General features: G+C 41.5%; 1 protein-coding gene across 1 annotated transcript in view; it reads right to left on the bottom strand.

Moving 5' to 3' along the window:
* LOC135940302 (uncharacterized) overlaps nt 1–18,069 on the bottom strand; it is a 41,876-nt gene that overhangs the window by 7,335 nt on the left and 16,472 nt on the right. The window contains exons 2-5 of the mRNA XM_065485139.1: nt 10,492–10,776; nt 7,783–7,854; nt 7,577–7,702; nt 6,766–6,904 (exon numbers count right to left, since the gene is read on the bottom strand). Of these exons, the coding sequence (XP_065341211.1) occupies nt 6,766–6,904; nt 7,577–7,702; nt 7,783–7,854; nt 10,492–10,776 (622 nt within the window). The remainder of the gene's footprint in view (nt 1–6,765; nt 6,905–7,576; nt 7,703–7,782; nt 7,855–10,491; nt 10,777–18,069) is intronic.

Here is an 18,069-nt window from a genome sequence, read left to right as displayed (position 1 = left end):
TACGAGCGCGCCAGAGATAGGAATTCCAAGCCCTCGGTCCGTGCGCGCCAGCCAGGCCCTCTTCTATCTGGTCCATAACGTTTGAGCTTCATCACCTGCCATATAGCTGCCTACTTTGTGCACGCGCGCGCGGCGATGTCGGTAAATATGTTATTTATCACCGACGGGCCTGATGGCATACAAATTTTCGAAAAGTCGCGCCAAAAGCGGCGAGCTGGAACAGGATAAATTAATTAAATTCCTATCCGCGCTGCGATGACAGACGGGACGAATGCCATCCGATGAATTGCACGCGCATGTGTGTGGTGTTCATTAAATATTATGACACGACCACATTGCAGACTGACCCCCAATTATTTGGTCCGCCGGCACAGTAATTATTGTCTGTCTGGCCTGGCCACAGTATAAATTATTTGCTCCGTGTGCGTGTGCGTTATATTGTTGTCAATGCGAGCGGCTGGAATTTGCGGCTGGCCGAGGGGCTCTGCGCGGCTTGGTTCGAAATGCGACCCACCGTAGGCAAAAGTTTATACCATTTTCTCAAATCAGTTGGGTGAAATGGCCACCGGCTTAATTATTGCAGGAATTTGTAATGAAGGGATCGCACAACTCCTGGGCAAATTTCAGCTCGCTCGCGCACTCCAAAGTTACTGAATAATTTTAAAAGCAAGCAAACAGCGTCCAGAAATAGTTACCTCAGTCAGTGCTTGTGCTAATTTGTCAAGGATATGTTGGCATACATAGCAAGAATGAACTTCTGGAATGATAAACCATTTTTTCTATTGCATTAAATCATCACGCAAGCAATATAGACTTCAAAAATAAATACTTGTCCTAGAAAGTGGAAACTCCAAATTTTAGTAAAAACAAAAATGAAACATTTATGAATTTTGTGACGAAATGAGGAATTGGATGGATGAGTCTCGCCCCTTCCGTAAATGCCGCGTATGCAACCAGAGCAGCAATGCGGACGTGCGGGTGGCTGAAAAATTTATGTTTGACGTTTTGACGAGAGCTGGCTGCCAGCTATGCCAAGCTCGATGCGCAAATAACCGATCGAGTGCATTTTGTAATTTCACGCCAGCAGTTTTTCAGCGTATTTTACCACTACCGCCCATAAATGTCATCGAACAGAGTGAAATAAAAAATCACCACGGTACTAAATTTGACCCTTTTTGACACATTTCTGCCCGCGGAGTGATGCACTCAAATTTCACAGGCTGTTTTTTAGCCTGGCGAGAGGGAGAATAAACGATGCTTGTGTGAAAAATGCAAACACCCAAAAAATGCGGCAATCAAATTCAATTGCTGGTGAATTTGATGGTTTACTGTTACAAAAAGGCCACTTTTGAGCTCCACTCTTCAGAGTGGAAAACTTTTTGAGTTGTGAAAAACCAGGCAACGCTGGTCAACTGGGACCCTGAACAGCAATTTCATAATTATTCAAGCCCTTGCACTGAGATCGATTCGCGTTTGTGCGTCAAGTAATTGTCCCTCTCATTGTTATAGCGACAACAATGGCCGGCAAACTCGCATGCAAACTGCTACTACATTCACGCCAAGAGAGGGCACATACACACACACATACACAGGGCAGAGTTATATAATGTATATGTATATGGTGAGTTTGTGTGCGTTTTATCATCATGAGCATCAACATCGTCGGCCAGCGAGCAGGAGAGCGGCGGCAAAAGTAGAGAGGATGCTCTTGAATGCAAGTAAACTCCGCCTATTGCTTCTGTCCACTCTCTTTGCATCAAACTCCGCCCCTGGAGGCTCTTTTCATGGGTCCCGCAAAACACGACCGATGCAGCTTTATAGCAGCGGACGGTCGGACGGTCACTTTAATTTCACTCTACCTCTCTCACGTCGGCCCTTGACTACATCCACGGTTAAATCCTCTCTAGCGCGCAGTAGAGGAAGAAATTAAGCCACGGAAATTCATTTCATTAGCGGAGGCCAGGTCGTAAATCCAGGATTTTATGCTCACTGCACCAGGAAGTTGTAGTGAAATGAACAAATGAGTCGGCTCAGCTAGCAAAATCACACATACCGCCATTTTAAATGTGGAGGCTGAATTATCATTTCCTAAACCGTGCATCTTAGAGCATTACTTTAAAGCAAATACAAAATAATATTATTTATTTGACTTTTAAAAATTAACGAGAATTAAAACTAAGTTTAGATATGCTTGATGTAATTTTCATATAATAATTATTTATTACGGCATTAAAGTAAAGCCTAGAATAAAGTCCACAAAAACTTCGATTTCTAACTGCATTTAAAGGGGATTTTGTCAAATTGTCATTCTTTTTCATTAAAATTACTTCTCATCTGGCTTATAACCTTGTTCAATAACGTGAAAACATAGATCTTCCAAGGTAACCATTTCCTAAAATCTCGATTTGTGAACTAGAATTTCTCGTCAATTTTTATGAAAATATATTCAGGCAGAGAGTCGGGAATTCCGCTCAATTTTCTACAAACGCGCCACTCCGCAATTAAGGAAAATCTTCCTAACTCCTTCTAAGAATTTGTCTAGCTTACTATTTAATGTTTTAATCGTACTACGTCCGTTGGTTATCCAATTTGGGACATGTCGCAGTTTACGTTGAGCGTCAATTAAAAAATACTTAACGCCCGGATTTTGTCTGCTACGCTCAGTAAGTCAAACGCCGCTCGGAAATCATGGAATTCTCAGTGACGACATCTCGCCTTCCCGCTGACTGCTGCCAACCTTTAATAAATGGAACTCATTAAACGGCGACCAAATTAGTTCCAACACACTAGCTGGACAGTAATTCTAGCCGGGGCTGAGCTGCTCTCGCTCTGCCAGCGTAAATTATAGCGTTCATCGTGGAAAAGCGCGCGCACTAAAAGAGCAACGGGCGGGCGGGCGGACGGCACATATTACACTGCTCTCCTAGCATTACTTCTCGCACTGACTGAGAGACCGCGCTGCACGGACTAGCAGGCAGGATATTTGGAATATTTTTAAAACCAGTGCGGTAAACCTATCTGGACGATTTATCACTGGATCGAGTTTTCACGCTCGGACGGGCGCATATCCAGCGCTGAGAGGAAGGAATAATTAAGCAAATAGCCTCCCTCCGAAGTTACTTAAACTCGCGCTTCCGCGCTAATACAAGATTCGAGTGAGCGAGTTTCGAGCTGGCGTAATTCATGATTAACTCGGGGCCCGCCTCCACTTTATTTACACTAGAGTAAACACTGAGCACTTTTTAAAGTACAAAGAAGCGTTGGCGGTGGAGTGGAGAAAGAGCTGACAGAGAGAGACTCATCAGCAGCAGTTTTGTATTAAAGTTTGAGGCAGCGTGTTGTGGCATCGGTGGCCGTGTTTTGTTTGTTGTTGCCCGCAACCAGCCAACCAGTGGAGCGAGCGGTCGACGTGTTGTTTGATAATTTATGTGACAATCTCTCGCGCCGGGAAAAAGCCTGGCTGAAAAATCTGCCGTCGCGCTGCCTCGGGAGGTTCTCGCGGGCGAGGTACATAAATCCGTCCAAATGCTTAATGCAAATTCGGCCTGGCGTCGCGTTAATTTTGCTTTTTATCGCACGCTGGCGATTAATTATGCCCCCGGTGTCTCCGAGCCAGCGACTCCGCACGCAAGGGGCGTTTAGAGCTGTGGAGTCGTGTGTGCTTGTAGCTGCTGCGCCTGGTGTTGAAATAACGCGACTAAAAATGTTGCTGACCGGCATGATGAATCGAACAGATTTGTGATTTGACGACTACTTGGCCGCGCAGTTGAGAAAATGTAATACATCGTGACAGGTTTCATCAAGTTCCAAGGGCAATTTGTTAAATAGCGAGTAGAAAGTTGAATTAAGCGAGTGAGCGTGGTTGAGGCTGCGAGAAATTTAAAGTTTGAAAAGATAAACTTGAAAAATGACAAATTGATATGTAAATAAGAGATTACATTATTTGTTAAAAATCTGGCAATGAGTCAGCATTTGAAAATATTTAAAGTAAATATTATTAAATGGGTTTTTTAGGCAATTAATTTTAAAATTTGCTAACTGACAGTTAACATCATAATTTATAATGAGCAGAATGCCGGAAATCACGGTACGAATTAAAAGCAAAAGAACAGATTTACATTAGGATGTGATTTTTAGCTCCCGGCTGAACCTCTCCTTTTGCGTTAGTTCAACAAACTTTTACTTCCCTTTCTAAAACCATTAATTGCTCTCTAAATTTGTCCCCCGAATTAAGTCTGGTGTAGAGTTTCCTCCAGTAATGCCAGTGCAACGTGTGGGGTGCGTTTTTCACCCCGAAAGCCGGGCAGGCGTCGCCGTGTTAATGGCAATGCACCTCTGCTCACCACTTCAATAAATAGGCACCGGCGGGGAAGATAAACTCGTAAACCGCGCGAGCACCAGATCTGGATGAGAAGGAAGGATTAACGGCTGCCATTAGGCGCGCCAGCGGGCGTTTAATCCAGTCGGGGGGGCAGGGGGGGGGGCGGAAGAAGCGAGTGAATTACTCGCCCCACTGGAATATTTCATGCTCCTCTTATCCTTAAATTACGCGCGCGGCTCACTTTTTATTTACATGCCTTTTGGTGTGATGTAGCGTCGCGTTTGTCAACCCCCGTCGTAATTAAAAATGTATAAAAGCGACGGCCGAGCTGGTGGTGGAGCTCCAGCCAACCAACCCTTTCTGATGCCTGCCGCATTCGGAGGAAAAAAAGAGCAGAAAGAGAGAACGGGAGAGATGATCCTTTTTTATAAGGCTGCGCACCCCCATGCTTTTTAATTAAAATGTTGCTGCGGAAAAAATTCTCCAACTCAGGCAAGGAATTAAATTTAGTGCAGCTTTCAGCGCTTTGAATTGTACATATTTGCTTCAGGACCCATGACCCGAGCGTTATAACTGAAACTTTCATAAAATCAATATAATTAAATTTAAGTTGTTGTTCATCGTTGAAATATATGGGGTTGGCTGGAGGGAGACTGGATATCTCATTGTCACTTTTATCAAAAGAAATTTGAAAAAACAAGGAGACAAATAGACCATACGTTCAATTAAAAAAAATATTTTACACAGCAAAAATATTTAATTTATTTCCTACATAAAATTGCCAATTGTAAAACATTTTGTTTGATTTTTATGAAGAGACGCATGGCCAGATTTGTTAAATTCTTGTTAAATATTCCCGATGAATTTTTGTGGAATTTACCATGATATATTTGCTACAGGAAGTTGCGGTGGGCAACATTTGAATCAAAGAGAACATCTACGAGTTTTTGTGGACATTTCCGATCGATAAACCGCCATTACCGCTCTCACAACATCAAACATTCCAATTGCCGCGCAAAAAGATATGCAATCGTCACTCTCACAGCCAAAAGCGAGCAGCAATCACGAATGAATCGTGGAACCATTTGTTAAACGCTTAATCGAGGTTCTAATCTAGCCGAGATGACATTCTAAAAAAACAAAACGAACGAGAGAGAATGAGAGATGATACATGGCCGCAAAAGCAGCAGCAGCGGCCACACTCTTCGCTCCTCTCGTTATCAGACTAGGCAAGCGTGGGAACGCGGATCGTAGTAGTAGTAGTATGCGTACATTTTGTGAGAAGCTGCACAGGAGAGATTCTGACTTTCAGTCTTTTAATATCTACAAAACTACCGACCTTTGCGCCCGCCGCGGCGGTGATGTTGATGGGCTCCGCTTTGATGACACAAAACACGGTAGGGCTCTTTCGTGGCCCATCCGAATTCTCCGCGTGCACGCTCGATATTATGTACCTGCCTGGCTGGCTGACTTGACCTCTGAGCACTCCTACTACACGCCGATGATGTGACATGATACACTACTTGTGTTGTTAAATTTATGATGTAGAATTTTTATATGCAGACTTGCTTGCGCGCCGAATGGCCATCAATTATTTTTACTGCTCCACCACCGGCTACTACAGCCGAATTCCGCGCGCCTCTCCCAGCGCTGCTAAGCGAGTAAGATATTACCCACCGATTATTTTCTCACGGGATCCGAAATTTTCCGTTCGCAAATCAGGACTTCGCACTGCCTGACGAGGACATTGTTCACCGACTTTCAATTAATTGTACAATTTTATTGTACCATTCCATCTCTTTTTTGATAACGATCATAATATAAAATTTTGCTCATGGATTCTGGTTCTCATATTTTTCCTTCAACCCTTCTTCAATTTAAAACATTGTTTAACAACCTGAAGAAAACCTTTATATAAATTATTTTTAGGAGAGAAAAAAATAATTCGACTGACATTCCTCTAAAATATTTAGCTTGATGATTCTTAAATCAGCTGAAAAATCATCAAGGAGTGCTTGACACTCATTCCGTGCATTATACATAAATAGAAGTGGTATAGGAAGTGGAATAATAAACCCTTTGCTTGAAAAAGAGCTCATTTCCCTATACAAAAGGCTAACGTGCTTGTATTTTCACGCTATTTGATTGGAATTTCATTCAAACCTCCCTCCGACTCGCACAGAATCCCATAGAAAAGCGAGGCAGGCGGGCAGGTAGCGACTCGGAGGGCACTAAAAGAACGTGGTGAATTAATTTACAAACAAAATATTCACCAACTCATCAGATAAACACTGCTGAGAGATGACGATAAAAATTTATATTTACATAAATTCATTCTCGATGCATTCCTGTCTGGATATCTGGGATTCTTTCACCAGCATAGCTATATGAATGGACGCGCGCGGCGCGGGGGCAGAGGAGCAAGAAAATTTGTTTGTACTCACCAGCAGATAGCGGCAAAGAGTTGGTGCTCCTTTTCGATGAATAGGTGGGACAGTGGGTCATGTGGCTGCCGTAGGTGTTGTCCGTTGTCAGCTTGTTTCTCAATTCGAACACGGATGGTTTCCCCAAAATCGTTTGCCCCTAAAAGTTTAAGATGGTTATGCAACCTGCATGTCACTATTTAAAGCACCATAACATTTTTTCAATAAAATATGAATTTCTTGAAGTTACCGAATGAAAATTTAAGCTAAAATCTGTAACAAATCAAAAGAACGCGAGGGAAAAGTTTAAAATGAATCAGATCAAGTAAACATAATTTCTGCAAATTAAAAAAGCTTGTAAAAGTCAAATAACAAATCTTGCATAGCAAAATAATGTGGTTAAATGATTATATTTATCTATATTTATAAAAACTGAATGGCTTTACTCTGTGTGGAAAATTAAATATGGATGGATTAGTGAAAATTAAATGAGTAAATATCAATGGATACGTTCTCACACTGTGCAGCAGCTGTTTCGGCCCTGCAGACCTCATCAGCAGTGCTTTACCTCCAATACAAAATTCATAACCGCAGTATTGGCTGCTGAGAATTCTAAATCAGCAATCAATGAAAACGTGCCATTTGATTTTTCCTCATATAATTTTCGCTAATAGCTGGCCATCCAGATTTAATTTTCCACATAGAGTAAAGCCATCTGGATTTTCTTCGATATAAAGATTAAACCTGTGTGTGTGTATTTCTTCTTTGTTTTAAGATTATATTTCTGTTCAAAATGTTTCAGATTAAATATGAAGTAAAAAATTTAACTTACGTGCTCTTTATTTAAGGAGCGATTGAAATGGTATTCAACCTCGGTGGCAGCGTCGCGGGTGCTGTAGTTAGTAAAGACAACGCAGTTTCGCGACACGTATTGGCCTTGGGGGTCATCGGGGATCCCCTGCGCGAGTGTAAAAAATTGTCGTCATAAAATTGCCAGCAGGAAATAATATGTCAAAGTGAAAAGTGCGAAATGCTCACCAGGCAGTCGGAGATGTTGAAGTTGTAGACATTGTCTGGGAGACTGAAGTAGCTTGGAGTATCAGAATGATCCTGAAAAAATTAATGCATATCATCAGAATCTTTCTTAATTATTTTTCCTTAAGAAATCCCGGGACGAAATTGAAACGTGAGAAGAATGTCCCTTTGTGAGGACGCGCCCTTGTCAAATAATTATTGGTAATCGATGGAAAGTTTGATATGCGCGTGTACAAGGAACATGAAAGGCTGGGGAATGCGAGCCATGAGAGAGCGCGAGAATCGAATAAAGAGAGGACCCCCTGCAGCCAGCACCTGACGTTGATGAGGTGTAATGCGCACAGCAGGTGCCCCCCTTTATGACCTGCAACACACAATATCTTAATTCGCGGCCAAACATCCCTTTGATCATTGTTTCTCGTGCAGGCCGCGGCGCCTCTCCAGTCGTAGGACACAATGTGAAATCCATAACGCGCACGCGACAAATAACTTCTCATGGCAAAAGGGCCTAGTCATTCATTCCAGGCGTGGGGACGTGGCCCTAAACAACTGTTGTTGTTGTTGTGATCAGATGCGAAAGGAACCTCAGGTGAATTATTGGCGTGCCGAGGTGCGCGTACAAAGCAATCGCATTTGTCGCTAATTATTGGTCCTCACAAACGCATTCCACGCGCGTCGCACAGCAACTTGACTTTTTATAGGCTTCCGATAATTCGCAAATTGGGAAGTGCACCAAAATAACGGATCCTAAAAAATGTGAGCATATTCATTTTGACAAGTGAAATCTAGTATTTTCTCTATCGTCCAGCAGACACATTTATTTTGGGTGAGATTTGTAGGAAAAAATAATTAGCTTCTAATTTTAAGTAGATTCCAATCCAGGCAGATGCACTTGAGGAGGTCAGAAATATTTTCATTTGGACTTTAAATATGTGGGTTCCTCGGTGAACAGCATATTATATCACTATAGAAATTTTCTGCTCGACCATTTGGTTTCGTCTGTTGCTTGTAGACCAAACTTCTCAATTTTCAGCGAAGAATAAAAAATATGATTTTTGTACGCTCTAATATTGCTAAAGACCATTAAATTTAAGCAGGGAGGTTTAAGCAATATGAGCCTGTTATAGTAGGGTGAATTCTGCAAAGCTCTGATGATTCAATAAAAAAATTGCAAATCTCTTTTTAATTTGGATTTTACAAAAATTGCAAAGAAAAATTGAGTCATAATCCACAAACTAGCAATTTAATGCAAGTCAATGTATATTAAGTGTATGAAAATTTATAAACAAATTCTAATTGTAGCACACATCATCGCATGTTCCAATTTACATTCAAGCTCATGAATTAGGGCTGCCACCAGCAACCGATTCTACGCAGTTAAACAGGAAATTTCTGTAGTGATGTAGAAAATTTAGCAGCTCGGCTATACAAATTAGTAGATTCATTTGTTACAACTGAAAAATATGAGCTTCTCTAATTGTTATAAAATGTTTGCCATTTTTAATATTTTTATGGCAAGTATTCTAAGAAAATTTAGATATTTTATTATGTCCAAAAGCCATATAAATATAGTTAAAAGCGTGTATTATTTTCTTTTTACACAATTAATTCTTGAAATTCAGAGTTTCCGGTAATTATTTTTAATTTGCCAAAAACTGCAGTCAGTTTACCACAGTAAAAATTTCAACTCTAATGAGAAGTCCGTATTCAAAAGCATAGCTTTGTACAAAATCAACAATAAAATGACACTACAGTTGGGATGATTAGCCTCCCAACATGCATCACATTCCAAATGAAAATGTACAAATTACGAACGACCTTTTGCAGCACTAAAATAGTACCACAAGTCATAGTTATTTATGATATGTTATTCTCCTTAACAGTCGTACAAATGAGTAATTCAAGGCGAGCGCCGTAAATTAAAGGCAGTTTGTCTCTCAGCATCATCTGAGTGGAGGGCGGCTTTTGAAATACGTATATTTCGTGCTGCTCGCGGCTCCCCGCGTGCATGCGACAAACACATGTTCAGCTTTTGATTCTTAACAGCGCGCACAGCAGTCTGTCATAAGCAGCAATAATTCAACCGCCACTTGGCTAATTCCGCCTTCAATTATGATTCATCGCGTTTGGTTTATGTCAGGTTAGCCGCTAATCCCTCGTTAATGGTGCGTATAACTTATTTTTGTGGTGCCAGCGTGTCTCGCGCGATGCAATGGCCGACCGTTTCTAGAAGCCGCAGCTTTCTCTCAATTAAACAGGACGGAAGGTGCCTCGGGAAGCCCATTTTTTCATTCAATCACCACCGGTTATTTGAAGTAATTAATTTTTTTAACTTCAAAACAGACATCCATATTTTGTTGAAGCTTAACAAGAGATTTCTCCTTTCAAGTAGGTCTTCTGTTGTTTCTAATAAAAAAGTAAAATAAAATAACTCGTGACCGAAAAGAAGGCGGGGGAAGGTAAAAAATATAATTGCATTTTTAACGTGTCTTTTGCCATATAGGCAAAATAAAAAATTATCATATAATACATTAAAGCTATACAGAGTCAAATCTATATTCCTTATCTTGTTTCAGTTTGTTATATTTTACTGCCTAAATCAATCATGATGGGGCAGATTTACAAAACTGCGCTTGAGAAATATGTGACCTCTTTTTTACTTCTACATATAACAACAATCACAAACGGCAGAGAAATCAACCTAAGACTCACCCTCACGGAAAAATCGTCGATCGGGGCAGCGGCCGAGCCGGAGCCGTTGCTGACGGCGAGGGCGGCTTCGGTGGCGGCGTGCAGCACGTCCAACGCGTCGGTGTCGCCGGTCAAGAAGGGGTTCAGCAACCCCGACGGACACATGGTGCAGCTCATGGAATCAAGCGCCACGCTGGTCAAGCAAGCCTCCTCTGCAGCGTCCACCTTTTCGCAAAAGTCCGAGACGTCAGCGGGGGCAGCCGCGGGGGCAGACGGGTCGCCGGGGGCTTCCTGTTGGGGGTCGGCCTGTGGACAAGGACGCGCTGGGTAAAAATTTTGCCAGCCAGAGGAAGGGCGGACTAACGGGCACGTGCACGCACTTGTCGCGAGTGAAATTAAAAGCGGGCAGCGCGCGGTTCCGCTCCCCCCGCCCTCCCCCCAGTGCAGTGCACTTGCATGCTATTGCACTTTTTTGCCGCTCTGCAGTGGAATGATTATTATTGCTTTCTGCTGACTGCGCGCCCGCCTTTTGTGCAACGGCGTGCATAATTTCGCGCCGCTAATTGATTTTCGGGTGACAAATTGTCCGCTCTACTCTCTGAGCGTGAATCGCGCATTATTACATGCGAGTGTGAGGCATGACTTTTTGTGAAATTACTACTTTGATTAAATAGATTCTACTGCTCGGCGGAACCTGTTGTTTGAGAAAGGCAGACGACTGCATGATTTGACGCGCACAACATGCGTAATGAAAACTAAATTCATTGCGTGACAAGCGTAGAGTTTAATTAACATCCCAATGTCGCATTAGATTTAAATAAAAAAATCAATAATTCACGGAACAACTTTGGCTTTAATTGAATAGATTCCGTAAAACATATAGGCTGTGTAAGTTTATAGTTTGCTGGTAATTTATGTGCAATCAACTTTATCTTATTATATATGTCGAGTTAAAAGAGAATTGAGAGCAGCTTCAATGTTTTACTTTAAAGGTCTCTCTGTTGGTGAAAAGAAAATTAAATTGTATTCACGTTAAATGGATATTTGCATCGGATAACAATAATTGTGTGTGTGAATGTCACTTTTAAGACATTATTTTTACGATAGAACAATGGCAAAAACAGAGAAGTGCATGGACACCAAACAAAAATTAATAGAACACTTAAGTTAAAAAAGGAATCACTTTACACAAACACGTAAAAATTGCACCACAAGTACTGATACCAGAGTGTTGGAAATTTGTGCATCGCTGTATTTCGGAATCGAGAACAACAAATTTCAACATATATTCAACTTTGCTTTTCAAAAAAAAAAATTTTTTTTAAGAATTTCAATGCTATATGAGTATGGTTATCATTTACTCGTGCGAAGAGCAGGCCCTAAATTCAGACGGCGAGGCAGCACGGCAATAATCGAGCCGCCTCGCTCGTGTACCCTGATCGAGCAGCCCCGACTCGCCGTTCGCCCCATTATTGTTGTCTGCTTATAGACAGGCAGGCCGGCAGCTCGACGCAGAGGCTGCTGCTGTTGGGGATGCTGCCACCGCCGCTTCTCTCTCTCTCTCTCTCTCTCTCTCTCTCTCTCTCTCTCTCCGCTCCGCTGCCGAGTAATATTCGCGCGGCTGCTGCGCTCACAGGTCGCCATGGAAACGCAACCCCCGCACCCTTCGGCGAGGGTTGCAAATATCATGCAGCTGGCGATTGGTCCGTCTCCTCAAGGGGGAAAGATGCTCTCGCTGCCGCTCTCGGCGTGCAAATAAATGCCCTCTGCTTCGTCGTCTGGGTAGGCACACAACTAGTAGTGCGTTTCATTCAAAAGGAGACCAAAAGCATTGCATTACGATTATATTTTAATTACAAAGGTTCCGCGGTTGAAACATTGATTAAAAGTAGGAATTACGATAACTTAAATACAAAATTCATATTTTTTAATTTGTAGTTTTTTCTGCAAGCATTTTTTGTAATTTTCATGTTGCAGTTTTTGCATCTTTCCAAGTTTTCATTTTTACTCTACTTAATCTTTGGGGGCTTACAAACAGACTTAAATTTGATTTTGTTTTAGTTCATTAAGATTGCTATAATCAAAATACAGAGTATGTTTTAGCATGATACATTTTCTAATTTTAAAATTTTCAGGAAATTAAAATCGTAGATTTGCATATGGTAAATCTATTATTGGCTGCAAAAATTGAGCCAAATATTCGCACGTTCAATGCCAAAATTAATAATCCACCGGTGACGTCGGGTGAAAAATCGTCCAATAAATTCGGAGCGTACGACGGAATTTGAACCATTTACTAATTGTCCGCGGCACAAAAGCGTTAATAAACAGCTGCGATATGCACCTCTGCGCCAGGTTGATTGCTTATTTATGAGTCGTTGGCCCCTGGGCCGCCGCTCGCCCGCGCCCGCCCGCCGCAGAGTGAATTATTGATTGGCGATGCGGTTTGCAAAATACACGCCGCACACGTACACTCTCGCAGTACACAACACATTTCATCGACCTCTGGCTCGCTCCCGCTTAAGCGTTGGCCAGTGTAAAACTGCTGCACGAGTTCGTTGCGTTCATCTTCATTAATATGCTGATTTGGCTCGATTTGTGAAAAGCAACCGAGCACACGAACTTGCAAGAATCCGCCGAATACCCACTTTTGTGGCGAATACCAATGCAGAATAATATGTACCTGCAAGGCAAAATGTTGACGAATTATCGTTAAAGTCTCGAGGGAAATTTGCTGCCGCTACCGGTTGAGACTTGAGATTTAAATTTTTATTTTATGAAACGTTGGTATTTACGATTTGCTTTAGAAATTCTCAACAAAGTGATTCGAGATGAGTTTTTCAACAGAATTTTCTAAGTGAAATCGGCATGGTAGTGCACCATCCTTTTACAAAGCGGTGTGCAGATTTAATCTGAATTGGATGGCCAACTAAACATATCAAGCTAGTTGTAAAAATACCACAAATATGCTTGGAAAGTACGTTACATTTACTTCAAACCAAAATGAAGTATGATGATGATGATGCGAAATTCAAAATCAGAGGCATCAAAGAGAAATTAAAATCCGAACTATTTTTTTATTCAAAATCAATTTTGGTGATACAATCATTTTAGCAATATTTATTGGCATAGGAACACAACTTGAAACATTTATTAGTCGGCTTTTTTGTCAAAATTTAAGTGGGTTATACGCTTTTTCTTGATAACGTTTCCTTTATTTCGCGTTGTGTGACCTGAAAAGTGATGGGTTGAAGAGTAAGAGAAGCTGAAAGCGAGTACTGCTGCTGTGTGCAGAGTGTATGGCGCTTTAGCCAGCCACCACCAAATATTTCAAACATTTGCTCTGCTCTCCCGCAGGCCTACATTCTGCAGCCGTCGAGACCAACCTTCGGAAAGAATTGCAAATGGGGTCTGAATTGACTTGTCACTTCTTCCACTCTTGCGTCCCGGCTTTGGCTCATTCTGCTCTCCGCAGCGTGCATGTGCTGCGCTGCGCGCTGCATATTTTCGCCTAATCATCTTTTTGCCCCCTTTCAGGCGAAAGCAAAAGAGAACAACGTCCTGCACTTCATTAATTATACCGCGCGATGTCATTAAGTGCGAAGACAGTGATGAGTTGCAAAAAGTAGTGAATATTAACTCTGTCATAGTAAAAACAATACGTTTTCGCGTTTTGTTTGATTCTTCAAAATTAGTGTCAAGCAAAGCAAAACTTGTCTCAAACCTTGGCCAGTTGTTCGGTCGATTGAGCAAACTTTGTCAACAAAAGCGGGTAAAATTACTTGGGATGAAATTGAGATGAAAAAATAGTTCCTCTTTAATCCTGCGTGCATAAACAAAGCACTCAATCTCGCAGCAAGCCAAATATTTGGATCATCCACAAAGCAAATTCCTACTCAATTGATTTATCTGCGCATTTCGCCGAGCCACAAATCTTGAACCCTTCCATGCCGGCCGCTGCTGCTTTCGAAGAGATAAATAAATCTTTTGCTGCTCGCGCGCGCGATTTTTTTGTCACCTCTCTTCTCTTGCTCTCGACTTTGACTTGTCTCTGTGCTCGCGTATCGAGAGATAGTGGCGTAAATTTCAATTGAAAGAGCGAGAAAAAGGAAAACGACGTGTGTATTTACGGCGCTATTTGGGTGTAAAACGCGCCCCCGGGTCTAGTTTCAAATGAGTGACAAACCCCTTAACGACTCTTGGGTCTTGGAAATGGAAATCGCCCTTCGTCGTTTTAGCAGAAAACCGAGAAGTGCTCCTCTCCTGAAAATAAAAACAAATCGAACGAAAGAAAGGCACGCGCCCTCGCACATTAAGCGGTAATGCCTTTTCCATTAGAGGCGAAAATTGATGAGCCTTTTTGATGGGACGGGCTGCGCACCAAGCAGTGAAAATAGAATCGATTCAAACGCATTCCTCACAAGATTTTAACATTTTTGAAGGAAAAAACATCGGATTTTTCACAGGAATATACAAACAAACTACAAATGCTGCACTGTGTAGTTTGGTGGTAATTTGTGATTGTTTTCACATTCATTAACTGAATTCCAAAAATACGCCTCACCCAAACAGAGGTAAAAACTGGAAATACTCAGGTGTATGACCGAATTAGTTATTCATTGAATCAGTATTTGTTCGTCGTCTTGTGAATTGAATATTAAAATTGAATATTTAACAGTAAAATGAACATTAATTTAAAGGGCTGAAAGACGTCACGTTTGTTTATTATTAAAATGACAAAAAATATTAAAGGCTAAGCTGCCTTAGAAAAATCTTTAAATGTGTCTACTCTGCAACAAGTGAGGATAATTACTGGCCTTTCCGAGTTCCAAAAACCTGTTGAAAATCTCCCATCAAGCCATCGTGGTTGGTAGACATAAAACACACAACTACGCGGTGATAGATATCGGAGCAGAACGATTCACGCCGATTTCACTTTAAAATGCTTGCAGAAAAAATCGGCTTGGTCGCCGCGTCAATGATCACCAATCAGTAGGGAATCCACGTGCAGACGTTAAAAATAATTATTGGAGCAACAAGGCAATAAAGCCATTTGAAAAACGCCAGGCCAGGCGAAAATGCTGCGAACACAGGACCCGGCTCGTCCAACTCGGTGCTAATGGGCTAAATAAATTTGGCAGACGCAAAAAGTGCTCACCCTCATTAAGAAAAGGTATGCCGTGGCGCGCGAGAAAAGAGAGAATCGCGAGCGAGCGAGCAAGCGAGCACCATTCGACGCACGCACAATATTATTTGACCTTTGATACGCGATCAAACTTGCTTGGCACGCCATTATTGAGAGGGCCCATTGTTGTGTCTGTCCGAGGACCCCCTGCACCTCTCAAATTAATTCGGCCCGTGCGCGCGCTCAGTCCGCCGGCTAATTGAATAATTGACAGCATCATCAATCTAGCTCAGCTCGATCGGCACGCATGCCGAAATTTTCGCCTAATTGTTTTTGCTTCGACGGATTTTTTGTCTCTATCGTTTTGGGAGCCGCCTGCTTGATTAGGTGTTTTAATGAGCCGAAAGGAGTATCTGATCTGAATTTATTGCCCGACCAAAGACGTGCGAGGGGGACGCTTTTCATGTCCAAATATTTGGAGCAATCTAACACCCGGCTCGATGACGCACACTTTGTTGTATTGGAATAGTTTGAATATTTATTCAAATTTCGAGCACGCGTGCATGCACGTGCACGGTTCATTAGCGTCCCTTTGGGAAGTAAAATAATTGTCAATTAACATGGGACGATTTTATTAGTTTGTCTGGAAATAATGGAACTATGCTCGAGGACAGATGCGAATAAGCGCAGCAGCCTCGTGGCAAATGAAGCTCGCGGCTTTCTGATGATACTACAGTGCTCACAGTGGCGATCAATTTTTCCAGGAAATTTCTCTTTCAAGTCGAGCCGCTCCTAGGGAGCCGCTGCAGAACCACGCGGATAAACTCTCGCAAAAGTATATCGCTCGTCCATATTGCGACACATTCCTGGTAGGTGTCACAATGTGCGGTGGCTTTCAAACAGAGGCAAAAGTGTGCACAGCAATAATTTAAATTAAAAGTTGGATGAGTTACGTGGGAATTTGACGTTTTAAAAACAGTTGTTGGTTAATATTTCACTACGCTTCAGCAGTGATGAAAACAAAGAGAATTAAAAGTAGGAAATAATGCACTAGTTAAAATTGATTTTGAATTCTTAAAAGAACTGCGTTTGTAATTATTTTTAAAAAGGCATGCCCGATAGTCATTATACATAACAGGATAATTTCACCCTAGCCCACCCTTGCACCATAATAGTCTCGTTTAGTGCAAGTGAATACTAAATACTCCTGGTTTGTAAGACACAACCGATGAGAGTTTGAGCGAGAAAAGATACCCACCAAAAGTCAGTTAGATTTGGAACGCTTGTACATTCCGATATCCAAAAATTCATGGTATGCATGCACACTGCACTTGAGGTCAACGACCAGTATTATAATATACTCATAACCTCCACAACCTCGGATTTTTCTCATTTTTATTTGCGATCATATGTTGACGGGATAGGTCAGTTTTGTTTAAATTCTTTCCTCTTGTATGCAGCATGAATTTATGAGTAGTCTTGAAGTCGACAAATATTTTTGCAGCTATTTTTTACTGTTTGCCAACGTACCCAGGACAAGTTTACCTGTATTTACTAAATAATTTATTAATATATTCAAACTGTGTGATTCTAACATAAAGAATAATAATAAGAATATAATATTAAATTTGTTTGTTTAATTTAATGCTAATGTAGCCCATATAACCAATGAGCTTTTTAAAATTAAAAAATGGACATCTGGAATGATTCTCTTCAACAAATTAAATATCCAAAAATAAAAAAATGGAAATTTTTAAATAATGCGAAGCAATGTTAGTACAATTATTAATTTATTTTTAACTTGACAAATGAATCTGAATGAGCTTAGAAGGGGATTCGACCCTTAGTAAAATACACCTTATCAAGTGAAATTATGCCTGTAGTGGCTACAAAGTACGGAACAAAAAGAGCGACAATTAATCAAAGTAAATCACATTCCAGAATGAAAAATATCTTACACGTGCGTCGGAGCGTTTACATATCAATTTCGCGCTATTCGTCTCGTCATTGCTGTTCAATTAATCAACCGGTCATACAACATTAACAATACAACTCATCTTTTCGAGCTGACGCGGCCAAAAATGAGAATATAAAAGCGAGCCGCGCTTTGACTCTAGTAATAATGTTCACAATATAAATGAAAAGCACCGCCGCGTCGGTCCGCGTGCAGATCGAAAAGTTGACAAATCCATCGCGTGTACCTCCGAAAGTTTCATTGTGCGAGTGCATTGTTAATTGATTATTGTTGTTACGACGGCGGCCTATCTCCTCAGATCGCTATCACGGCGAAGAGGAATTCGGCGACTCGTGTGCGTTCGTCCGCACAATTAATATGAATTTCGCCGGCCTCGATTTGTCATTGGCCGACGGTGTAATTAAATTTGCGAAATTTATCGCGAGACCGACCGGCAAAAATGCGTGTTTGGTCGCGGTCTAAGATTATGAAATGGCCGCCATTAATTATTCGTGCACGC

The sequence above is a fragment of the Cloeon dipterum genome, chromosome 3, assembly GCF_949628265.1.
Source record: "Cloeon dipterum chromosome 3, ieCloDipt1.1, whole genome shotgun sequence".
In the NCBI taxonomy this organism is placed as follows: Eukaryota; Metazoa; Arthropoda; class Insecta; order Ephemeroptera; family Baetidae; genus Cloeon; species Cloeon dipterum.
Note: the sequence above shows the minus strand (reverse complement) of the source record. Positions and strands in the feature narration are given on the sequence as shown.